Genomic DNA, 21,368 nt, shown 5'->3' with positions numbered 1-21,368 from the left:
GTGCTACTTCTGTAGCTCGTCATGAAGGTAAACTGAAATAAGGTAGTTACAAATCTTCAGAATTGTATTAATATGTAATAATAGTAAAACAATTTCTTTAAAAAAAAGCTAAACTGAAACTTTTTCTCTTTTCTGTGGATCACTGTTGCGAAGTGCTTTATAGATTGCTGCATTTTGTGCATTGTATGGATGTCTCACATTATTAAAACTGATATATTGGAGGGCCTTGGAGAATAATACCTGAGTAAAACATTAATAAAAAAGAAAATAAGATTTTAATTATCTTTAATCAAAACTAAAGGAATAGCATGCTCTAGCTGTTATCCTTATACACAAACATGCACACTCCTAAATGCATGCAGATTGATACACACATGCCAGTACTGCAGGGAATAAACACCCTTTCCTTTTGCCAAGCACTTGCTGACAGCGTTGGTATTTTATTGTTAGCCATAAAAAAAGAGAGGTTCCCTTCTCTTACTGCACCACAGGTAAAGAGTGGCAAACTCCTACACAGAACCAACCACACACACACGCATGTTGAAAGACAATCAATTCTCTGTGACATTCTTCAAACAGTCAGTGGCAAGTGAGACTGGGGCTTTGAGTGGCCTGCAGCTAGAAGGTCACCAGTCAGAAATCCCAGTCTGCCAGGAAAATAATGGATGGCAAAGGAAATGAATGGCACTCTGCTTTCCCTTTGTAACTACCACTGGTGTTCCCTGGAGCAGAAGCTTGAGCCCCCAGCTGCTCAGCAGTCAGTCATTAGAAGACCACTGTGGATCTAGACAGAGGTGATGGAAGGTATTCTTAAAAAGAGAAAAGAAACCCCAAAACTATTTAGGAGGTAAATTAACCAAGTTTATGAGTAGATCCACATGGACACATGCCTTTCTGCTGTTATATACGTTATCTCCACTGTTTCTATTGCCCCTACATGTTGTTATCTCATTTCTCTGTCTGATTTTCTGATTGTCAGACAACCTCCCAAAGCACTTGGAACATAAATTAAACACATATGGGATATTCATCAAAGACATCGTGATAAAAATAGAAATGCTAACCCTCCAAAACTCTTCCTTTTAGACTGTCAAACTAAGTGCAAAACATGAGTGCAAGTGGGTCGCTTTCAATGTGTGTGCGTGTGTGTGTGTGCGTGCGTGCATGGGTACGTGTGTTGATATGAGTTATTTCATCTGCATTGCATCATCACAGGGTAATAATTTTGATTTTTTTTTCACTCTTCCTTTTGAAATGAGCCAAGATGTGAATGTTTTATAAATGGGGCCTAGTGCACTGTGCTAGGAGCCCATGGCATGGTGCGTGTATGTCTGCATATGTAGGGCTCCTACAGGCCCCTTATGGTTTCTAGTCTGCTGTTTGTGGGGTTCAACTTTAGTTGTTAGAGATTTCACTTTACAACCATCTGTGTAGCGCTTTTGTAGGCTAGTTTAGCGCTAAACTGAAGTTAACTTGTCAGCAACGAATGCAATGTACAGCTGGTTAAAGGCCTTTAAAAGAAAAGGTCAGTGTTCGCTCCCTTACATACTGTAAGTATAAATTGCAGCACCTTTAAACAGTGTCACTAATAGGCTTTGGAACAAAAGGTTGTTACATTACATTTAGCTTGTAATTTACCTGCGTATATGTTATCTTTATAAAAGCTGAGTTTGAATTGTATTGTCAAGTCTCTTTTTTTGGATTTTGTTTTCAAGATACTCACATCCATGAATTCCACATTAGCCTTGGGTCCTGTGGCCTCATTTAGGATTTTAATGGCAACAGGGATTTTCACAGTTTCCCCCTCTGGGACCCAGATACCCTAAAGAAGAAACGCACACAGACACATACACACACACAACATGATGATGAGTCATTACACTAATTGCACAGTCACAAATCCTCTACTCACAGAAATGATGTTTAAAAAAAGTATTATAACTCCTCGAGGAACAGCAGGAATCTCAATAAATTGAGCGTTTTACACTCTAAATTCTACTTTGTCAGCTTTATAAATAACAACGTTCCATATTCTCACTGGCTGATTATAAAAATGAACTGCATGCTGTACGATTAAGGTTATTTCGCCCTTCAAAAAGACTTGGGAAAAACTATTTAATCATTTTGAAGTATCTAATTTTAGGGAGGTTTAAAGTGATTTAACAGCTGCCAAAGTGGATGGAATATTTGAAAGAGGAGAAAAATGAAGTACCTCTCAACTTTTTCAAAGTGATTAAAATGTGTTCCACCTTTGTTCCACCCTTATGTGACTACACATCCAGAGTGACAGAAGGCCTAGATTTCACACTTAGCCTAAAAACAACTATCCCATCAAAGAATTATCGTCATTAGGTGATAATGACGATCGATTTGATGCAGTTTTATGTTTCCTTTTACATGTAATTCTGCAGATGATCATTATTCAGCACAATAATTTAAGGGCACACTTTATGAAAGCTTGGACATCGATGTTCTAACTGGAAAAAATGGTTTACAGGTTTGTAAATGCCTCAGTTTATTAACAACACATTTATTTAAAACTGCATCTGCAAACGGGCTGCTACAGCCAACACTGCAGAATAAAATGACATATTTTACATTAGGAGGATCAGATATCCATACACAGAATTTACCATTTTATTCTAAAATGTTTAGAAAACAAATGAAATTATTTACATATGTTACAGCCTGCTTTAGGGATTAGTACTTGTTTGTGTGTTTTGTGTTGCAGGAGTTGTGATACGGGAGGACTGTTTTGCTTTGAGTTTTCCTTTGAGTTTTTTTTTTTTTGCACATACAATGTATACCATATACTTGCCTAGCCATCCATCACTATGCTACACCACTAATACAGACCTACACACACCTTTCTTAATTTATTTAATTACTTGTGATCTATGAGCGGGTTGCAACACATGAACTGCACATTGTGACAGAACATGTGACAGAAGAATCTATAGCTCCAAGTTGTTCTCTTAATGGTGAAATGCTGAGTTGAGCCAGTTAAGCATATTGCCACCAACTATGGATATGGGTCAAATCAAGGAACAGCATGTGGCCTTAGTTTTATTAAACATAAAACTAAATATTGCTACACTTTAATTAACTAACTGTGTTTTAGCTGTATGAGCCATCCTATAAAGCACTCAGTTTACAAGTTGGTCTAAATGCTGAACCTATGAACTCTCAGCTATGGAGATTAGGTACAAGTCTGATGTCTTCTGGCTGTAAAAGACCTGTCAGGGTTCTATAGCTCACCTATAAGACTTGAAACTGACTATACAGGATATCCTTACAAGTCTAGAAGTGCCTTGAAATTTCCCAGGAGAGCATGCAAGACCTTGCTTTGAAAAAGGACATACACTGATGCCACATACCTCTGGCCTAAAAAAAAGGTGCTACAATGAGAATGGGTGGACACAAAAAAAGACGAATTATAATTTCAGTGAGAGAAAGTCTGCTTTTTCTAATTTCAGATTTTTTTTTTCCAACTTCTACCCAACCCTTCATTGCTCTTATGGTGACCTCAGCTACCTCTTATTTCACTGTCACCCCAGGGGTCTCAGTGTCTGCTATTACTTATTCTTTTCATCTCCCGCCTCCAGCCTTCCATCTCATTTCCTGTCATTAATGATCCTGCAATGTCCCTCTTGTCTTTTTCTCATGAAGTGAGAATGTGAACACAATGTGACATCATGGTCTCACTTTTAGTAGAGGAGCAGTTAAGTATTTGAAGCTAAAATGCAAATAGTCACCGTTAATTCACATTTGATTGTATTTTACCTTGTAAACAGTTCCAAAAGCTCCGGAGCCGAGGATCTTGACTCTTTTGAGTTCTGTTTCTTTCAGGATGCGAAGCTGGGCTTGATTGGGTGCCGTTCCACTGGGTGTTAAAGGTTCCACCAACTAAGAATGCAATAAATAAGTCAGTGAGTGCTGGAAGACAAGTCTAGAATCTACATAACAAAAGCTACTAAGATTAATTCATGATACTTTAAATTAAAACATCACAACTTATCACAGGATTAGTCCAATTGCTTGTTGCTGAGCAATTAAATGCAATTTAGCTTCTCAGGATCTCAGGAACACACTTCCATATTAGAAAAAAACAAAACAAATAAAACCCCAAAATAAAACACACCTTTCTTCCATGCAAAATCCTTCTTTAGAGGATAGGACAGTTTCTAAAAGCTGTGACCCAAATTCCAGGAAGTCAGGTAGTGAAACAGGTTGTACAATAACAATGAAACTGAAATTACTATTTAAATTGTAGAAAAACAAGAGTAATTTCATACAAAAGTTTGACTCAAATGCAACATTTACTCTTAAGGAAGGTTCCAGTGGGTAAGAAAAGTACACACACACACTGGGTGGGTGGACAAGCAACATGAACACCCAAGTTTGTGACACTGATAACTCAAGAACAAAGCAACGTAGGACTTTCAAATTTATACTACAGGTGTTTCTACTAAAAATCTCAGATGAGTTTGAATCTCAGGGTTAGAGGTCAAATTTTCTGAAAAACTTGTGACTCAAGAACAAAGCGACATTGGAGTTTCAAATTGATACCATAGGTGTATCTACTAAAATCAAGACAGCTGGTTGTAGTTACGTTTATTGCCCCTGCACTTGTGGTTACAGTAGGGTTGTAATGGAATTTTTTTCCAGGAAGATAAATCTAGACTATGATGAACCATTATTATGACATTCTCTATGGTAAAAGGAAGTGAAAGCGATACTACATGGGAACAGAAGAGAGTGATGGAGAAAGGTGGATGAAAACAGAGAAAGACTGGGGGAGACAGATAATTGAGGCAGCTGAACGGGAGTTGAAATTTTTGTTGTCTCATTACTGCTCAAGTGGAGGAACAGATGAAATAGTAGGAGAAGCAGAAAGATTATATCCGAGGAGGGAGGAAGGAAGATGTGGAGCGGGAAAGTAACTGTAGCAGAAACAACAACAAGACAGCGATGGAGAATCGAGCTGCTGAATTAGTCAGAGGATGCAAAAGCATAAGTGAGGGAGCAATATAAGGAGAATTAAAGGAGAGGGCGGAAGATTAGAGAGGGAGAGAGGACAGAGAGAGCCTAACAGACAGAGTGTAAATCAGCCTGGCTGTGCTTGGCAGCTTCTGTCCCTCTGGCTTATGGTTACCATTTGATTAAAAACAATAGCCATTCTTCATTTAAATGGAATAACAAATCAGCTTCTGCAGGGTGGAAACAAGTAGGCTGGGGGGCCACAAACACACCCAGGACAATACAGACGTCTTTAAAATGATCTAACCGTACACACACAAAGGCAAAGCTCTATGCTATTTCCACTGTGCTGGGAGCTGTCCAGCATTAGTGGTGCTGAAGATGTTGAGGCTGTGTAGCAGCCGAACAGCAGCAAATGTAGCTATCCACCTTCTCTCTCTACACTGCATTTCTGAAACTGAAGCAAGTGCTGCCTGAAATATACTGATCAAAATATTAACACCACATATCAGATCTTGATGAATGAAATATTTAAGTTAACATACACTATATGTGCAAAAATACTGAGTCACCTACACATTACATCTACTGGAGGACCAAGGTCCATGGAAACCATGCCATGGAGCTCTCGGTGCACGGTGTTTGTGTTGATGTTATTTGCCACTGTGCAATTATTGAATCATCAGAGCCATGGCAACCTTTACACACAACACACCTCAGCACTCAGCGACCCTTCTCTGTAACTTTATGTGGTCTTCAATTTTGTGGTTGAGTTGCTGCAGTTCCTAAATGCTTCCACTCTAAAATAATTCCACTAACAGGTGATTGTGGAATATCTAAGAGCAAAAAAAACCCCTGTGAATTGTCTTATTGTAACAAAGGGATCCTGCCGCAATATTGCACTCAAATTCAGTAAGTAAAATAATGTAATTTGTTGAAAACAACGGTTAGTGGAATCTAAAGTGCAATTCAAAATCATACCAAAAATCTAAATTAAATTGCTCAAGTGTTGCTTCATTGTTTTAAGAAGTTTATATGTTGCTATTCTATTAAAGTGGTGAGCTGGGCAAAATGACATTAAAACCATTAGACAAACATTTCACGTGCAGACTGATCTGATTAGATTTATAGTCCATCAACATTTTCTTTTAACAAGTCTAAAATTATTTGTTATATAGTGATAGGATGAGGGGGAAACTGTCATGGTCTGCGAGGGCAGACCGTATGGAGTGAGTTGAGGACCCAAGAGCAGACAGAGGCGAGGAGACGAAACTGAACTTAACAAAAAGCGAGCCTTTATTTAGGGCTGAAAACTCACGGAAAAAACAACAACAAAGTAACTGAGGGAAAACCTGAACATAGACTAGGAAACTATGACTCTTACTGAGAATTTAGACTATGACTAAACAATATACAAACTATGGCTGGGAAACTATGACAAGGGGTAGGGGAGATAACACAGACGACACGACGACGAACAAAGGAAGACTGAGGACTTAAATACACACATAAGGTGATCAGGGGAAGTGGAGACACATGAGAACACAGCTGACTAGAATGAAACATAATGACAATACAGAGGAGAGTAACACTAACTACAATGAACAAAGAACACCAGACTCTTCCAAAATAAAACAGGAAACATGGAGACATAGACATGAACTTAACATAACCGCATAGACAAGAAACATGACGCGTAGACGCAGGAACCAGGGAGACTAAGTACAGGGGGAGATGACAGAAACAACTAAAAAATAAGGACTAACTAGCAACCTAGAAATTAACTGGATCGAAAATGAATACAAAAATACCTAAAACTCAAACACGGGGTCACACGACCCAGTACCATGACAGAAACTGATGCGCAGTGCCTGAAAACTAACTAGTTTCAGACTTTATTTTAAGCAAATGACTATTAATCAATGAACCTGCAATATAAGACTTCCCCTGCAATTACATAAAATGCATAATTTAATGTAAATACTAAAAATTAAGGAAAAATTATCTTCTTTTTTTTTGCAGCCCAGAAACAAATGAAGACAGGATGGTTTCAAAGACAAAAAAAGATTTCCCATTTCCTTCTCTGCTCCTCTACTTTTGGAGCATCTAATACAACTATTGGGCCATAAATACAGTATTTTTTATTAAATAAATGACATGTAACAAGAAAGGCTCTGTAATATTTTAAAATAGTGCCTGGATTTATGTATGACTACTAAAAAGAGACTAATGTAAGTACTCAAGAAATAGTGGCAGTTTAAGGGTGGCCCATATATGAACGGGTATAAAAGAAGTATAATAATTTATCATCTTAATGCTATTTCTTTTTCAAGACTCTTCACTGATACTTGTGCCCTGAATAGAGAGAAAGCACTGAAATGAGACCTTATTCTCAGTGTGGACACATAAGTACATTAGATGAAGTACTCTTCTGGTTTTTTAGATAAAGAAAGAGTACTTTTGCCTCTTCTAATGGTATACTCCCTTAGCTCTTCCTAAAAGAAGTGCCCCTATAATGCACTGTAGGATATTCAAACCCGAGTCGTCAGAGTTTCTAAAACTTTCTACAGTTCTGCAATAGTTATTTAGAATCCACCAGTCAGTCTCTATTTTATTTCTATTTGCTTTTTTCAGTCTTGTTTTTCTCATATTTTGCACAAGCACAGGCCTGCAAGCACATACAAAGGAAAACGTCACATCCATATATATTTCCTATGTCTACGCATTTTGACATAACAAAGTAATGTCATGAACTGCATTGTAGTAACAACGGTGGCATTATGAAGGCTTTCTTTAAAACACAACAAAACACTTTTATTGCACAAAATGACACATTGTACATGTGTGTTCATTATGATGGAGACATTTGTTAGATAGGTTTATAGTCTTAAATGGTAATTATGTGACAATTTATCTTAGGTGTTAAGATATTCATTGTGTGTACTCATGTTGTACAGTGTTTAACTGCATTATGGTTACTGTGGTTTAACAGAGACAGTGTTTTAGTGCTCACCACAAGGAGGCACTGTTTCATTGTACGTTCCTAAAAACAGAAGAAGAAGAGAAATAGATACGGCACCTATGAGAAAAGTTTTTGCCGTGTGTTGAAGAGGAATAAGTTCCCAAAATATTAAGGACATTTTTGCCTCCGTCGTCATTTTCCTTCGAGTTGATCGCTGTCGATGCTGCAATACTCAACAGGTTATGGGCCCAGGGCCGACTCGAAGAAGAGTTTTTTCTCATGAAGATCCGGAGCCACAACGGATAGCGGGCTAACGGCTAAATAGCAACATGGATCAACGAGGAGCAAGCAGGCTGCCTCGACTCATGTTTGACGGAGATGAGACCAGATATGAACTTTGGGAAACTAAGGTGCTAGGATATTTGCACTTGTTGGGATTGAAAGCCACTGTTCTGAAGGAACCGAACAGTGAGGCTGAAGTAGCAGCAGACGGTAAGAAGAACGCTGACGCTTACGCCGAGTTAATCCAATTTTTGGACGATAAAAGCCTCTCACTGATTATGAGAGATGCCCCTGATAATGGGAGAAGAGCATTAGAAATATTGAGGGACTACTACGCTGGAAAGGGGAAGCCCCGAATCATCAACCTGTACACCACGCTATCATCGCTTCAGAAAAAGAGGGAAGAGACTGTCACAGACTGTCATCAGAGCAGAGGCCGCCATTACAGCACTGCGCAATGCGGGTGAGACTTTAGGTGATGGATTATTGATTGCTATGGTTTTAAAAGGTCTACCTGAAAGTTTTAAGCCATTTGCAATACACGTTACTCACGATAAAGACGATATGACATTTGCTGAGTTCAAAACAAAGCTACGGAGTTTCGAAGACACTGAAAAGTCAAGCGCATCCGAGTGTAGCGACAACGTAATGAAAACAGGAGGAAGAACCGGGCGTGAGCACACGAGATCCAGCGCACAATGCAGATACAAGAACGATGAGGACATTGTGTGTTTCAAGTGCGGACTAAAAGGCCACCGAGCAAAAGCGTGCAGACGGAGGACGTGGTGCAGTCATTGCAAAAACAGCACACACAGTGATACCACATGTAGACATAAAGCCAAACAAGATGGCGCGCGGAAGGTCGCAGATGAAAGCGGCAACGGACCCAAACCAGAAACGTCGGATTATGCCTTCAGGATTAAGGGAGTAAACAACAAAGTCCAGCAGTCAGCATACAGCATTGAGGAGAAAGGCCTGTTGGTGGACACTGGGGCTACCTCACACATCATTAACAGCATCGCCAAGTTCAAGAGCTTCGACGACGCGTTCAGACCGGAGTCACACAGCGTAGAACTGGCAGACGGTACCCAGTGCAGAGGCGTCGCCCAACAGAGGGGGGATGCAGAGGTGTTCCTGATTGACAATACAGGCCAGCGACGCAAAGCAACGCTGAAAGATGCGCTGTTTATTCCATCATACCCCCAGAACATATTCTCTGTAAAGTCAGCCACTGCATTAGGAGCAACAGTCACCTTTAAACAAGGGCAGGACACGTTGACCCACAAAGACGGTACTAACTTTAACATTCATGTGTATGGCAAGTTGTACTATTTGCAGACCGAAGTTGAGGGTAATGATAAGTGTAACACCTGTCATGACATACAGGCATGGCATGAGATATTAGGTCATTGCAACTATGAAGATGTAGTAAGATTGCAAGGTGTGGTTAACGGTATGCAGATTAAGGGGAGAACCGATAGACCTGAAAAGGAATGTGAAGTGTGTATCCAGGGAAAGTTTGCACAAACCCGAAACAGAGATCCTGATACAAGAGCAAAGGCTCCTTTACAAATGGTACACACAGATTTAGCAGGTCCGATAGCCACTGAATCTATTGATGGGTACAAATATGTGCAGTCATTCACTGATGATTATTCAAACTCAGTGTTTGTATATTTCCTGAAGACGAAAACTGATACAGTGCAGGCAGCAGAGAAATTTCTAGCGGATGTTGCACCATATGGCAACGTAAAATGCATTAGATCAGACAATGGGACAGAGTTCACATGCAGAGATTTCCAAACCCTGTTAAGGAAAAATGGCATTAAGCATGAGACATCAGCCCCGTACTCACCCCATCAGAACGGTACAGCCGAGAGGGGGTGGCGTACTCTTTTCGAGATGGGCAAGTGCATGCTAATTGAGAGTCAGCTACCGAAATGCCTATGGAACTATGCCATTCAAACTGCTGCTGTAACACGGAACAGATGCTTTAATAAGCGAACAGGGAAAACACCCTACCAAATGCTGACAGGTAAAAAGCCAGACTTGTCAAAAATGCAGAAATTTGGGTCTGTGTGCTATGCATACAAACAGGACAAGGGGAAACTTGATTCAAAATGTGACCAAGGTTTCTTTGTAGGTTATGATAAGAACAGTCCCGCCTACTTAGTTTACCACCCTGAAACTGAGAAAGTTCAGAAACATAGACTTGTTAAGTTTGTGAGCAAAGTAAATGTAGAAAGACAAACACAGACAGATGAGGGAGAACTAAATGATGACTGTAGCAGAGTAAGACAGCCTATGGCTAACAGACCTTCAGAGAAAGGTGACAAGGACAATGAGGTTCCAGAACCTATTGTGACAGACACAAGTCCACAAAGTGGTATACCTGATGAGCGTGAACGAAAAGAGACAAGTGTGACAAGTGATGGATTTGTCAACAAAAGGTATCCTCTTAGGGAGAGAAGAAAACCGGGACATTTAAATGACTTTGTAGCTGCCAACAGTGGCTGCGATGAGATCCACACCACCATAGACTACTGCTACAGGGCAGTGTGTGGTGTCCCAAACACATTTGAGGAAGCCATAGAATCAGCTAACTCAAACAACTGGATCAAAGCCATGGATGAAGAAATCCACTCGTTACGGGAAAATGACACTTTCACCTTAACCACTTTGCCAAAAGGGAAGAAAACAGTGGGGGGAAAGTGGGTTTATTCCATTAAGAGTGACATTGAGGGAAACGACAGATACAAGGCAAGGTTCGTAGCCAAGGGTTACAGCCAACAGTCGGGGATAGATTATGGAGAGACATTCTCACCAACAGCCAACTTAACTAGCATAAGAGTTTTGCTACAGAAAGCAGCGCAGGAGAACCTGTTACTTCACCAAATGGATGTGAAGACAGCGTATTTACACGCTCCCATTGATTATGAAATCTACATTGATCAGCCAGAGGGTTATGAAGAGGGAGAAGGGCTAGTCTGTAGATTACAAAAATCCTTGTATGGGTTAAAACAATCTGGTCGTAACTGGAATAGGATTTTGCATGAATACCTAACAGCGAACAGTTTCAGGCAAAACCCAGCAGACCACTGTGTTTATACCAAAGAGACAAGAGATGGTAAGGTGATTATGATCATCTGGGTGGACGACCTGATAATTGCTGCTGGCAATGAAAAGGTAATGAAGGATGCGAAAGAAATGCTTTCAGTCAAATTTAAGATGAAAGACTTGGGCAGACTTAAGCATTTTCTGGGTATTGATTTCACTCAGTCTGATGGATGTGTAACAATGTCACAAGAAACCTATGTCAACAAGATACTGATGAGGTTTAACATGCAGAACTGTAAACCCAGAGGAACTCCCTGTGATCAGAAGTTGTGTTACACAGAAGGTGCTACTAAGATAAGAGATGTGAGGATGTATAGAGAGGCTGTAGGCAGTCTTATATACCTTGCATCAGGTACCCGTCCTGACCTGAGTTTTGTGGTAAGCAAGTTATCGCAACATTTCCATGAGCCTACAGAAGAACAGTGGGGAACTGTGAAACATGTGTTGAGATATCTCAAAGGGTCCAAAGATAAGAAGTTGTGTTTTAGAAGAAACACAGATGAAAATTTGGGTCTAGTGGCCTACAGTGTTGCTGACTGGGCAGGTGACACTGCCGACAGACGCAGCACTACTGGTTACTGTGTACGTCTATGTAACAACAGTTCTTTAGTTTCATGGAAGACCAAGAAACAGCCCACTGTGGCGCTCTCTACCTGTGAAGCAGAGTATATGGCTCTGGCTTCCACAATGCAAGAGTGTATATATTTAGAACAGCTTTTGAAAGGTATAGATGACTACAGCTACACTCAAACAATAGTGTACGAGGACAACCAGGGAACAATTGCCCTGGCTAAAAACCCTGTGAGCCGACAGAGGTGCAAACATGTGGACATTAAATATCATTTTGTAAGGTCCATTGTAAATGAAGAGAAAATGTGTCTGTTATATTGCACCACTGAAGAAATGGTTGCAGATGTTATGACCAAACCTGTTTCTAAGCTAAAACTTGCTAAGTTTGCTAACGTTATGTTTGGTGCTTAAAAGAAAAAAAAAGAGAGAGAGAAAAAAAAAAAAGGAAGTGTGGTAGAGATTGTACAACTGTTTATCGTTTATTGTACAACTTTTCTTTGATTCCAGCAACCTGAGTACAAGAGGGGGTGTTAAGATATTCATTGTGTGTACTCATGTTGTACAGTGTTTTAACTGCATTATGGTTACTGTGGTTTAACAGAGACAGTGTTTTAGTGCTCACCACAAGGAGGCACTGTTTCATTGTACGTTCCTAAAAACAGAAGAAGAAGAGAAATAGATACGGCACCTATGAGAAAAGTTTTTGCCGTGTGTTGAAGAGGAATAAGTTCCCAAAATATTAAGGACATTTTTGCCTCCGTCGTCATTTTCCTTCGAGTTGATCGCTGTCGATGCTGCAATACTCAACATTAGGCCATATTAAAAGTATTCCAAAAGTAATGTAACAAATTATTTTCTGTGGAGACTAATTAAGTAACATAGTGCATTACATTTTTTAAAATAATGAGCAATGTGTAATACGTTTCAAAAGCAAAACACTGTGATTGTGAATTAATGAGTCTGAGAGGAGGAAACAAACTAACTAATGAACCAAACACTGGTACGTAAGAGGCAAAATTCCAATCAACTTTGAAATGAATGAATACATTTACAAGGAAAATCTACGCATTTTAATAAATAATGGCCTACATTTCCAAAATTAAATACAACAAGCTCACTATAGTGAAAGGTGTAGCAGTAGGGGTGATGTAGACAGCAATAAACTTTCATTTGTCTATTTTGCACTTCCTGGTGAACAAAGATATATCCATACTTCTTTATTTATTGACATTTGTTGTTTTCTTCTGAATAGGTCATTTTACTGTAACCTCTCCTCAAAGTCTGGAAGGATGGTTTGTGATAACGTGTTGATTTGGGGACAAAATCAGGTGTATTTATTTACTGATAAATCCAATTGCAATGTAGCCTGTAATTTGATTATGTAATCTTCTCCAGGCATAACAGTACCATGGCATATTAGAGGGAAACAAATACGAGAAACAGAGCCAAGATTAAAGTAATAAATTTTACTTTTAGTTCTTTAAAACTATGGCAGAGTTATTTGCGCTAATGGGATCCAATTTTAGAGGCGTATACTATAAGATCTCTGTTGACACAAAACATTTAGCATAATTTGGGCCAAGGTAACTTAACCTATGTCCTTAGTTTCTGATTATCTTTCAGTGCAACAAACAGCATGCTCTTTCTCGCTGGAACATCAGCTTTTTTTTTTAAACTTAATCCACTTTCCTGTTTACCTCTGTCTCCAGGAAGCGGCGAAGGGCCCTCTTTTTCTTAATGTTCTTCCGTCGCACAGACACTGCTACACTGAGTACCATGATCACCACCATGAAGAGTCCTCCGATTACGCCTGCTGCAATCAGAGGGGTTCTGAAGAAAAGACATTGGAGAAGGAAAGGGAAGAAAATACATAAAGAACAAAGGGCATGCAATGAAATTACAGAAAAGGAAGAATGTTACTGGGTATCAGTAAAGAAGATCACACACAAGCACAAACTAAACTAAAAATACATCAAGCAAACATCGGGCTAATATAAGCACAAAGATTAACACATATAACATGTTTCTACAATATATATCCATGTGGCCGATCCCTTAAAAACCTCTTCACCTTCGGTTTTTGTGTATTTTCCCACTAAGCTTCATGTGGTAACAAATATCCCTCCATGCCCTCTCATTAAAATCGGGGCTGAGATCAAAAACATGGAAATAATCTTCAAAGAGAATCCTCAGAACCACGCTGATGCTGTCACTTGAAATGAAGAATCTCAATATTTTTACTGATATGCACCTCAAACTGTCCGAGTTGGCTTTCTGATATACTCGGCCATGGCTGGTTTATTTGATCTATCGGAAGAACCGTTCATAATCAAAATAAGGATGTTATTCGGGGTTGTATATTACGGACTTCAAGGATACACCTCTATAAAATGATATCACATTCAGCCCTGTTCATGGGAAATGAAGAATGCTTTATCTCTCTGTCATCACAGTCTGTGGCTGCACAGGGGAAATCTCTATACATGTGATGGTTAAAAGAAAGGGGGTCTAACCAATGAAGACACGCGGGCACTATTACCTTACTTTAGATAGAGACAGGTGTCAAATTAAAGGGAAAAAAGCAGAAAAGGTGCAACACATTATTGTATAGTTATGCAATTATTATCCTAGCATGCTCCACTGAATTTCTAAAAATGTTGAGCAGGCACAATTGATTCAGATTTTGTAAAAAGATTGCAAGTGACTTTCAAGGAGGGTTTAATGTTTCAGTCCCACAGACTTCATTATTCATAAGTGCTTCAGTAGCACAGTGACTAAATTACAGATTGTTACATTTGTATTTAGAGCTATCAAAAAGACACAAGTACATAACTAGGGTCAGAAATTATGGTTGTACCCATTTAGTGACTCTGGTGTTTGGGCATTAGTGCAGTATGCAAGAGTTACTCTTCTTATGGTGACTGAAAGTTTCAATACAAGATGTAATAAGGCCATAAGCACTGCTGTGCACCAAAAGAATGGCACAGCCTGAACATTTGATCGCTGCAATGACCGAGTGTTGTGGCTATGCTGTGATCGGGGCTTTTTCTGGTGTCTATTTATCCTCTTAGCACTATCACTGAATCACAATTAACTTGAGTCAACTTGATCAACTTTATCCTATGATTTGTGACTGGAGCTGTTGTGGTGGCATCACACTATATGTTATCCTAGTCTTAATTTTACCCCAATCTGTGTCTTGGAACCAACAGTGAAGGAGAAAAAAAATACTCTAGATATATAAAACCTGTGGTTCTTTAGATTGTCCACTAAAGACTTTGGATAATTATAAAATGCCCTGGTGACTCCATGGCATCATCACGATTCTTTGGTGAAACAGCTTGATCGTTGCCAACATACACAGGTTTGTTTCTCGGAAAGAAGAGATTGAGGCCATTTTAAAATTGCTCTGAAGCTACAACCAGGTGATGTTTACCTTATTTTTGAGGCTTACTAATATCTGCAGATGCAACACACTTACTTTATTATTTACATGTGATATGTATATACAAAGATAGCAACACTGGTTTCTTGCTGCCACAATGAAATGATTAGGCAGCTAGTAAATTCAGTGCACCCGGGGGTGAAATGCACCAGCATATAATGCCTGTGAAGCCCTGCACTGCTTCTACAATCTGGGTTTTATATGGATTAAACAATTGAGATATGGTATAACGAGATGATTAGTGAGCTTTAGAGGTGCTGGTAGACTATTTTGGAAAATAATCTAGACTAATTGTTCTCCCCATTTCTCATCTTTATGCTGTTATCTATCTCTTGGTGTTACCTCCATATTTAATGGGCAGTTATGAAAGTGGTATCGATCTTCTCATCTAACTCTCAGCTAGACAGCAATGGTTTTTTTGTGTTTTTCTCCACAAAATATCAATAAAGTTCTTAAACAGAAAAGTTTAAGAGAGAGTGGTAAATGTAAATATTATGTTTGATTTCATTAACTTACGCACTGCAGTTTCACTATGGATACATTTCAAAGCAGAGGAATGAAGCTAATTTGTGTGAAATGAAAGCCACACGGTTAATTTTGTGCACGTCTTATTGTTATAGAATGAAAAGAAAACTGATGGTGAAAGACACCGTCAGCATGGCACTGGCAGTAGCTACATGAGGCTTTTCTCACAATGACAAATGTCATTTGGCATTGGGATAAACAGCTAATGTGCAATTCATTCTATACACTCAAATTTGGTGGCTTTTGCACACTCAGCAGAAACTTGATAGCACTGGGTTGAATCTCCTGCCCTCAGAACTAGATCTAGATTTGAAACATTTCGGCAAAACGATGGAAACACTCCTCACAGATTTGACGTCAGCTATACATTCATGTATGCAAAAATCCCAGTTCACTACAAAGGTGCTGTACTGGACTGAGATCTGGTGACTTCAAGGCCCTTTAAGAACTCACTGCTGTGTGTGAAACCAGTCGGAGATGGTGTGAGCTTTGTGGCATGGTCTGCTGCTTTCTGGTGAAGCAGCTATTGGAAGATGCATGTTCTATGGTCATAAAGGGATGGACATGAAAACAATACTCAGATAGGTTGTGGTGTTTAAATGATGCTCATTTGGCACTAAGGACCCTGAAGTGTGGGCTCCTTATCGCTCATCAAATTACACCACCACCACCAGCCAGAACTGTTAATAAAAGGCTGGATGGATCCATGTTTTCAGTTTTTTTTTAATATTGCCGCAGAAATCAAAATTCATCAAACCGGGAAAGATTTTTTCCTTCTATTGTATGATTTTATTGAGCCAATGCAACATGTAGTCTCACCTATCTGCTCTTAGCTGACAGGAGTGACACCTGGTCAGGGCTTCTGCTGCTCTAGCCAATGTGCTTCAAGGTTTGACATGCTGTGCATTTGGAATGGCTCTTCTGCATACCACAGATGTAACAAATGGTTATTTGACTTACTCTTGCCTTTTTGTCAGTTTGAAAAAGTATAGTTATTTTCCTCTAACTTCTGGCATCAACAAGGCATTTCACCCAGAGAACTGCTGCATATTTTTTTTCTTTTTCTTTTTTTTTCTCCATAAACCCTAGAGATGGCTATGTGGGAAAATCCCAGTAGATCAGCAATTTCTGAAATACTACCATTAGAAGATTTTGTGTAAAAAAAAAAAAAGGAAAAAAAAGGCTTTGTGTAATGACATGACACTTTCAGCTATGCTCAAAAATGACACATCTAACAGTTAACAGATTTACTACTTGTGTGACACATCAGAGCAGGCAACTAGACCTGATAGCTGTGGCTACAGCTACATCCTGGCCAGAGATATCAGAGATCTGATAAAAGCTGATCTCTTCACAAGGTCGGCTGATAGTTACTTTCAGCCATCTGCTGCAGTCCCCATTCATCCTACTGGCAGTTTCCCAAATATTATTTCAGAAGCACACTTGTAGATTTAGTCTTTTGAAGGATATGACTTGTTTTTTTTGAGCTACAGTAGAAGCTTCAAGATACTGAATACTGATTGGTCAGTATCAGGCGGAATATACAGTAAATGCCTTTACAGTGATTATCTCTATGTGAATGTACGCTGTGCTGCAAGACGGTAAAAGCTTCTTTCGTTTCACTTTTTTTGACACCCACTTTGATAGTCATCTCATTACATTTACCTTTTACCTGAAATTTGTATATAGTATTCTTTTTGATGTGCTGGAAATCTCCATTGCAAAATAGTGAACTGCAGGCTGTTCCTCTTGCCTACCAGCCTCTTTTTTTAATCATCCCTCAAAACGCCACGCAACAATTTTTAGCACCACTTGATTCCAAACTGCTTCACTTATGAAGTCTTGAATCTATTTGCTGCAAACTATGAGCAGCATTTTCTTGCCTTTTCTCCCCCCAGCTTCAGAACAAATGCTAAAGCACAATCAATTTATCAACAAACAGGCACACACACACACACACACACACACACACACACACACACACACACAACCGTGCACAGAGAAGCATTAAGGACCTCACAGGGATTTGGGGCCTTAGAGCTATCCATTAATCAGAGACTTTGCTTACTGTACGGTTCTTCTATGTGTGTGCGTGTGTGTACTTCTGTTTAAGTGCGTTTGTACGTAAGCACATAATAGAGGGATCCAATAAAAGGAATTTTGTACCTGTCCATCCAGCCGATGCAGTCTTGAAGTCTCGGTCCAATGCACCTTAGTAAATAAATACAGGACAAATGCTGTATTTTATCCTATTCAAACATTAATATCGCATATATAAAAATGTTACCATAACACACAGGCAGCCAAAATTAGCCAGAAAGTGTTGACCGTCAGAGATGTTTTTGCTTGCTCATTGTAGAGCAGATGTCAACACAACAACGATACCTTTTATATGATTAACGCGTTTTGCCTTAAGTGTGGCACAAATGTGAATAAAAGCCTTGTTGGCTACCATTTTTAGCCTTGCTTTAGAACTCACTAAGAGTTTACTTTTAGAGTGACAGATTACAAAGTTATACTGACTTCTAATGAAAACTAACCAAATCTGTTGGACGTTTCACCAGTCGCCTTGTGTTAATCTTTCAGTGGCATCACACGTCACATATACTGTCTCTGAAATTTAGTAGCTCTTTTGAATGTTTGGAAGCCTCCAGCTCTGTCTCTCTCCCACTCAGAATATATATCCCTCCCCCTCGATCAGCTTGTTGGGTTTTTTGCTGCTCTGAGAGGCGGCCCTGCTTATGAAGCTGTACCTGTGACAGTGTCAGCCTGGTGTTTTCCATTTACGACAACATTGTTATGCTTAAGTGAGCTGGATGCTGTCACTCACAAGAGGAGAAATAACACACAGGGAAGTGACATAAACTCCCGGTGGAATTAAATACAAAATGATGTCTTTCCAAACCTTGTTGAATATTACATTGAGCGATCAGTGGCTAGTGAGCAGTGGAGAGTGGCAGGGTATTAACTACCCTTACTTTCATTCTTTTTTCTCTTCAGGTTCATTTTCTGCTTCACTTCTCTATTTATCTCACGTCTTGCAAGATGTAATTTTATGATAGCAGACTATGGCTGGCGAGAGCTTTGCGAGCACGTGCTTTTCAACCGCTAAATATATGAAGGTCAAATTTCGCTTGCAATATGAGCATGAGAAAACATAGCATGAATATTCTGTTAGTAACTAGTCACTTTGGTAAAATAAATAAAACAGTGATGTAGCAACTGCTTGCGGGGCAAATGGTGTGCAAATCCACTTCTTGTGACGACGTTACTCTAAGCTGATTACTCCCCACATCTCGAACTTGTCCTTTTCCTGTCTGCACTTACCCTTGGGTGCAGTTAGCATGGCAGGGGTGGCATTCGTTGTTGGCTTCAGCGTACTTGAAGATGAAGCTGTTAGCACCTTGCAGGCCATCGGGACACTTTTCCACACAGTTTGGACCGTCTTTGAAATGAAGGCATTTCACACAATGCTCTGGGCCCTTCGTAAAAAGAAAAAAAAAAGGATTTTTATTGATTTATTTTTTGTTTGTTTAATTGTGAAAACCTTATTTTCCTACATGAAAACTTACCATGTATGGACCATAACTTGTTGTAAACTGATTTTGTCACATGTGCTAGATTTATAAAATGAGAGTATGATTAGTTTTATCGCTGGTAAGTCTGACTCCCTCTTGACAGCTTTTTATCACTTGGTAAGGTTGTTTCAGTGTCAGCATCCTTTGCTGGAAGTATAGACTGTTGATTTTTCTGATATCATTAAACAAATAGGAAGGACAAATCTGTCAGGCTGAACAAACTGTGGGTTATTGTTAGTTACTTATGATTTTTCTTTTAAATCTGTGAAGCAGTGGAAGCTTAAGAGTGAAAACGCGATAACAAGCGGCAAAAGACAGAAAGTGGAACTGGTGGAGTGGAGGAGAGATGAGAAAAAAAAAGGAAGTGCTGTGGAGTAATAAGCGAAGGAGAGAGACTGGACATGGACATTCAGATTTACAGAGAGAGTAAGGGTGAACAAGATATAGTGAGAGAGAGAGAGAGAGAGAGAGAACTGGGAGCAGAGGAAGAAAGCATACGAGCATCATAAAGCTGTGTGAGCAGAGCAGGCAGATAATAACCATCGCTCACAGCACACACAATGACCATAACAATCCGCCTAGAACAGGATTTATGGAGCTAATATAGGCGAAGGAGGGGGTAGGAAGGGAGAGGAAGAGAGGTGAAAGAATCTCACAGACGGGCCTCGAAACATCAGCAGGCCTAAAGAACATCGTACTTACAGACTATATACATACATAAGCACAAATGGTTGGAAAGCGAACAAACCGCCATAGCTTTGAGTCACATAAGCAACACTGATTTCTTACTTGTATATACACAATAAATAACAAAAAATGACCCACAGACACAAAATTCTATGTGCCAACTTCAACAATAAAATCCATCCCAACTGAACTATTTAAGGACTCTTTGCAACACAAATTAAAGTTAGTCATGAAGTTACACAGGTTGAAACTTTGCTCCACAGAAAACAATGCATTTCCAATGCATTGCTATACAGATGACATCAAGCATATTTATGACACTGACAGGGCACGCTAACATTTCTCTCATTTAAACTGATCTCCACTGGATCCTTTAAAATCTTCCCTTTCCCTGGCCTCAAAGTCCAGGCTCCATCATATCTTAATGACCTCATAGTGCAACACCCAAAAAGAGCACTTCACTCACAGAATGAAGGCTTAGTTGTAGTTCCAAGAGTTACCAAAAAGTACATCTAGAGGCAGAACATTCAGCTACAGCGTGCATGAAGGCAGACTCTCACCATTTTTTGGATTAAGCTCGAAACTTTCCTTATTGAGGAAGTTTTAAGTTAGGGTTCTTGCCTTTGAACCATCCTTTAGTTATGCTGCTGTAAGCTACAGGCTGCTAGAGGACCTCCAATGATTACCTGAGCACCTGCCATCTACTCTTGTCTCTATAACTGCCCATGCATTTGTACGCTACTATTGCATGTCATTAACTTGGTGGCTTTTCCCTTTTGTAGTGTGTGTTCTTTTTTCCCTTCGTCTTCATTTTCTTCCAAAGTTAATTTCCTGAGCTTCATATTCCTGACCTGTTGTTTCAGGCTCCACTAATCCGCCAAATGTTTATTATTATATTGTTTGTTCTTAATTGTTTCTCTATGCTCTTCTTTTCTCTATTGCTTTTCCCTCAACCTAGCAGTTAGAGGCAGATGGCTACCCTTCTTCAGTCTGAATGTGTTAGAGGTTTCCTCTTCTTAAAAGTTTTTTTTTCTTTTTTGCTCCCACTGTCACAAAAAGAAATCGCTGGCTTTCACAGTATAATATTGTGAGATGTTTATCTTACAATGTCTGGCATAAAACTACACTGAACTGAACATTGTGCACGACAAATGCAGCTGAGAAAGAAAGACACATAAAAATCAATTTTCTTAGGAAAAGCCATATCTTTCCTTCTGTCTCT

At 39.4% G+C, this 21,368-nt stretch overlaps 1 protein-coding gene across 3 annotated transcripts in view; it reads right to left on the bottom strand.

Moving 5' to 3' along the window:
* erbb4b (erb-b2 receptor tyrosine kinase 4b) overlaps nt 1–21,368 on the bottom strand; it is a 343,553-nt gene that overhangs the window by 50,706 nt on the left and 271,479 nt on the right. For all 3 annotated transcript variants that reach the window (XM_076875129.1, XM_076875130.1, XM_004555522.4), the window contains exons 15-19: nt 19,209–19,363; nt 18,048–18,092; nt 13,609–13,741; nt 3,784–3,906; nt 1,724–1,822 (exon numbers count right to left, since the gene is read on the bottom strand). In XM_076875129.1, the coding sequence (XP_076731244.1) occupies nt 1,724–1,822; nt 3,784–3,906; nt 13,609–13,741; nt 18,048–18,092; nt 19,209–19,363 (555 nt within the window). The remainder of the gene's footprint in view (nt 1–1,723; nt 1,823–3,783; nt 3,907–13,608; nt 13,742–18,047; nt 18,093–19,208; nt 19,364–21,368) is intronic.

This window comes from Maylandia zebra, linkage group LG16, assembly GCF_041146795.1.
Source record: "Maylandia zebra isolate NMK-2024a linkage group LG16, Mzebra_GT3a, whole genome shotgun sequence".
NCBI classification, from domain to species: domain Eukaryota; kingdom Metazoa; phylum Chordata; class Actinopteri; order Cichliformes; family Cichlidae; genus Maylandia; species Maylandia zebra.
This window is presented reverse-complemented; position numbering and strand designations above follow the sequence as displayed.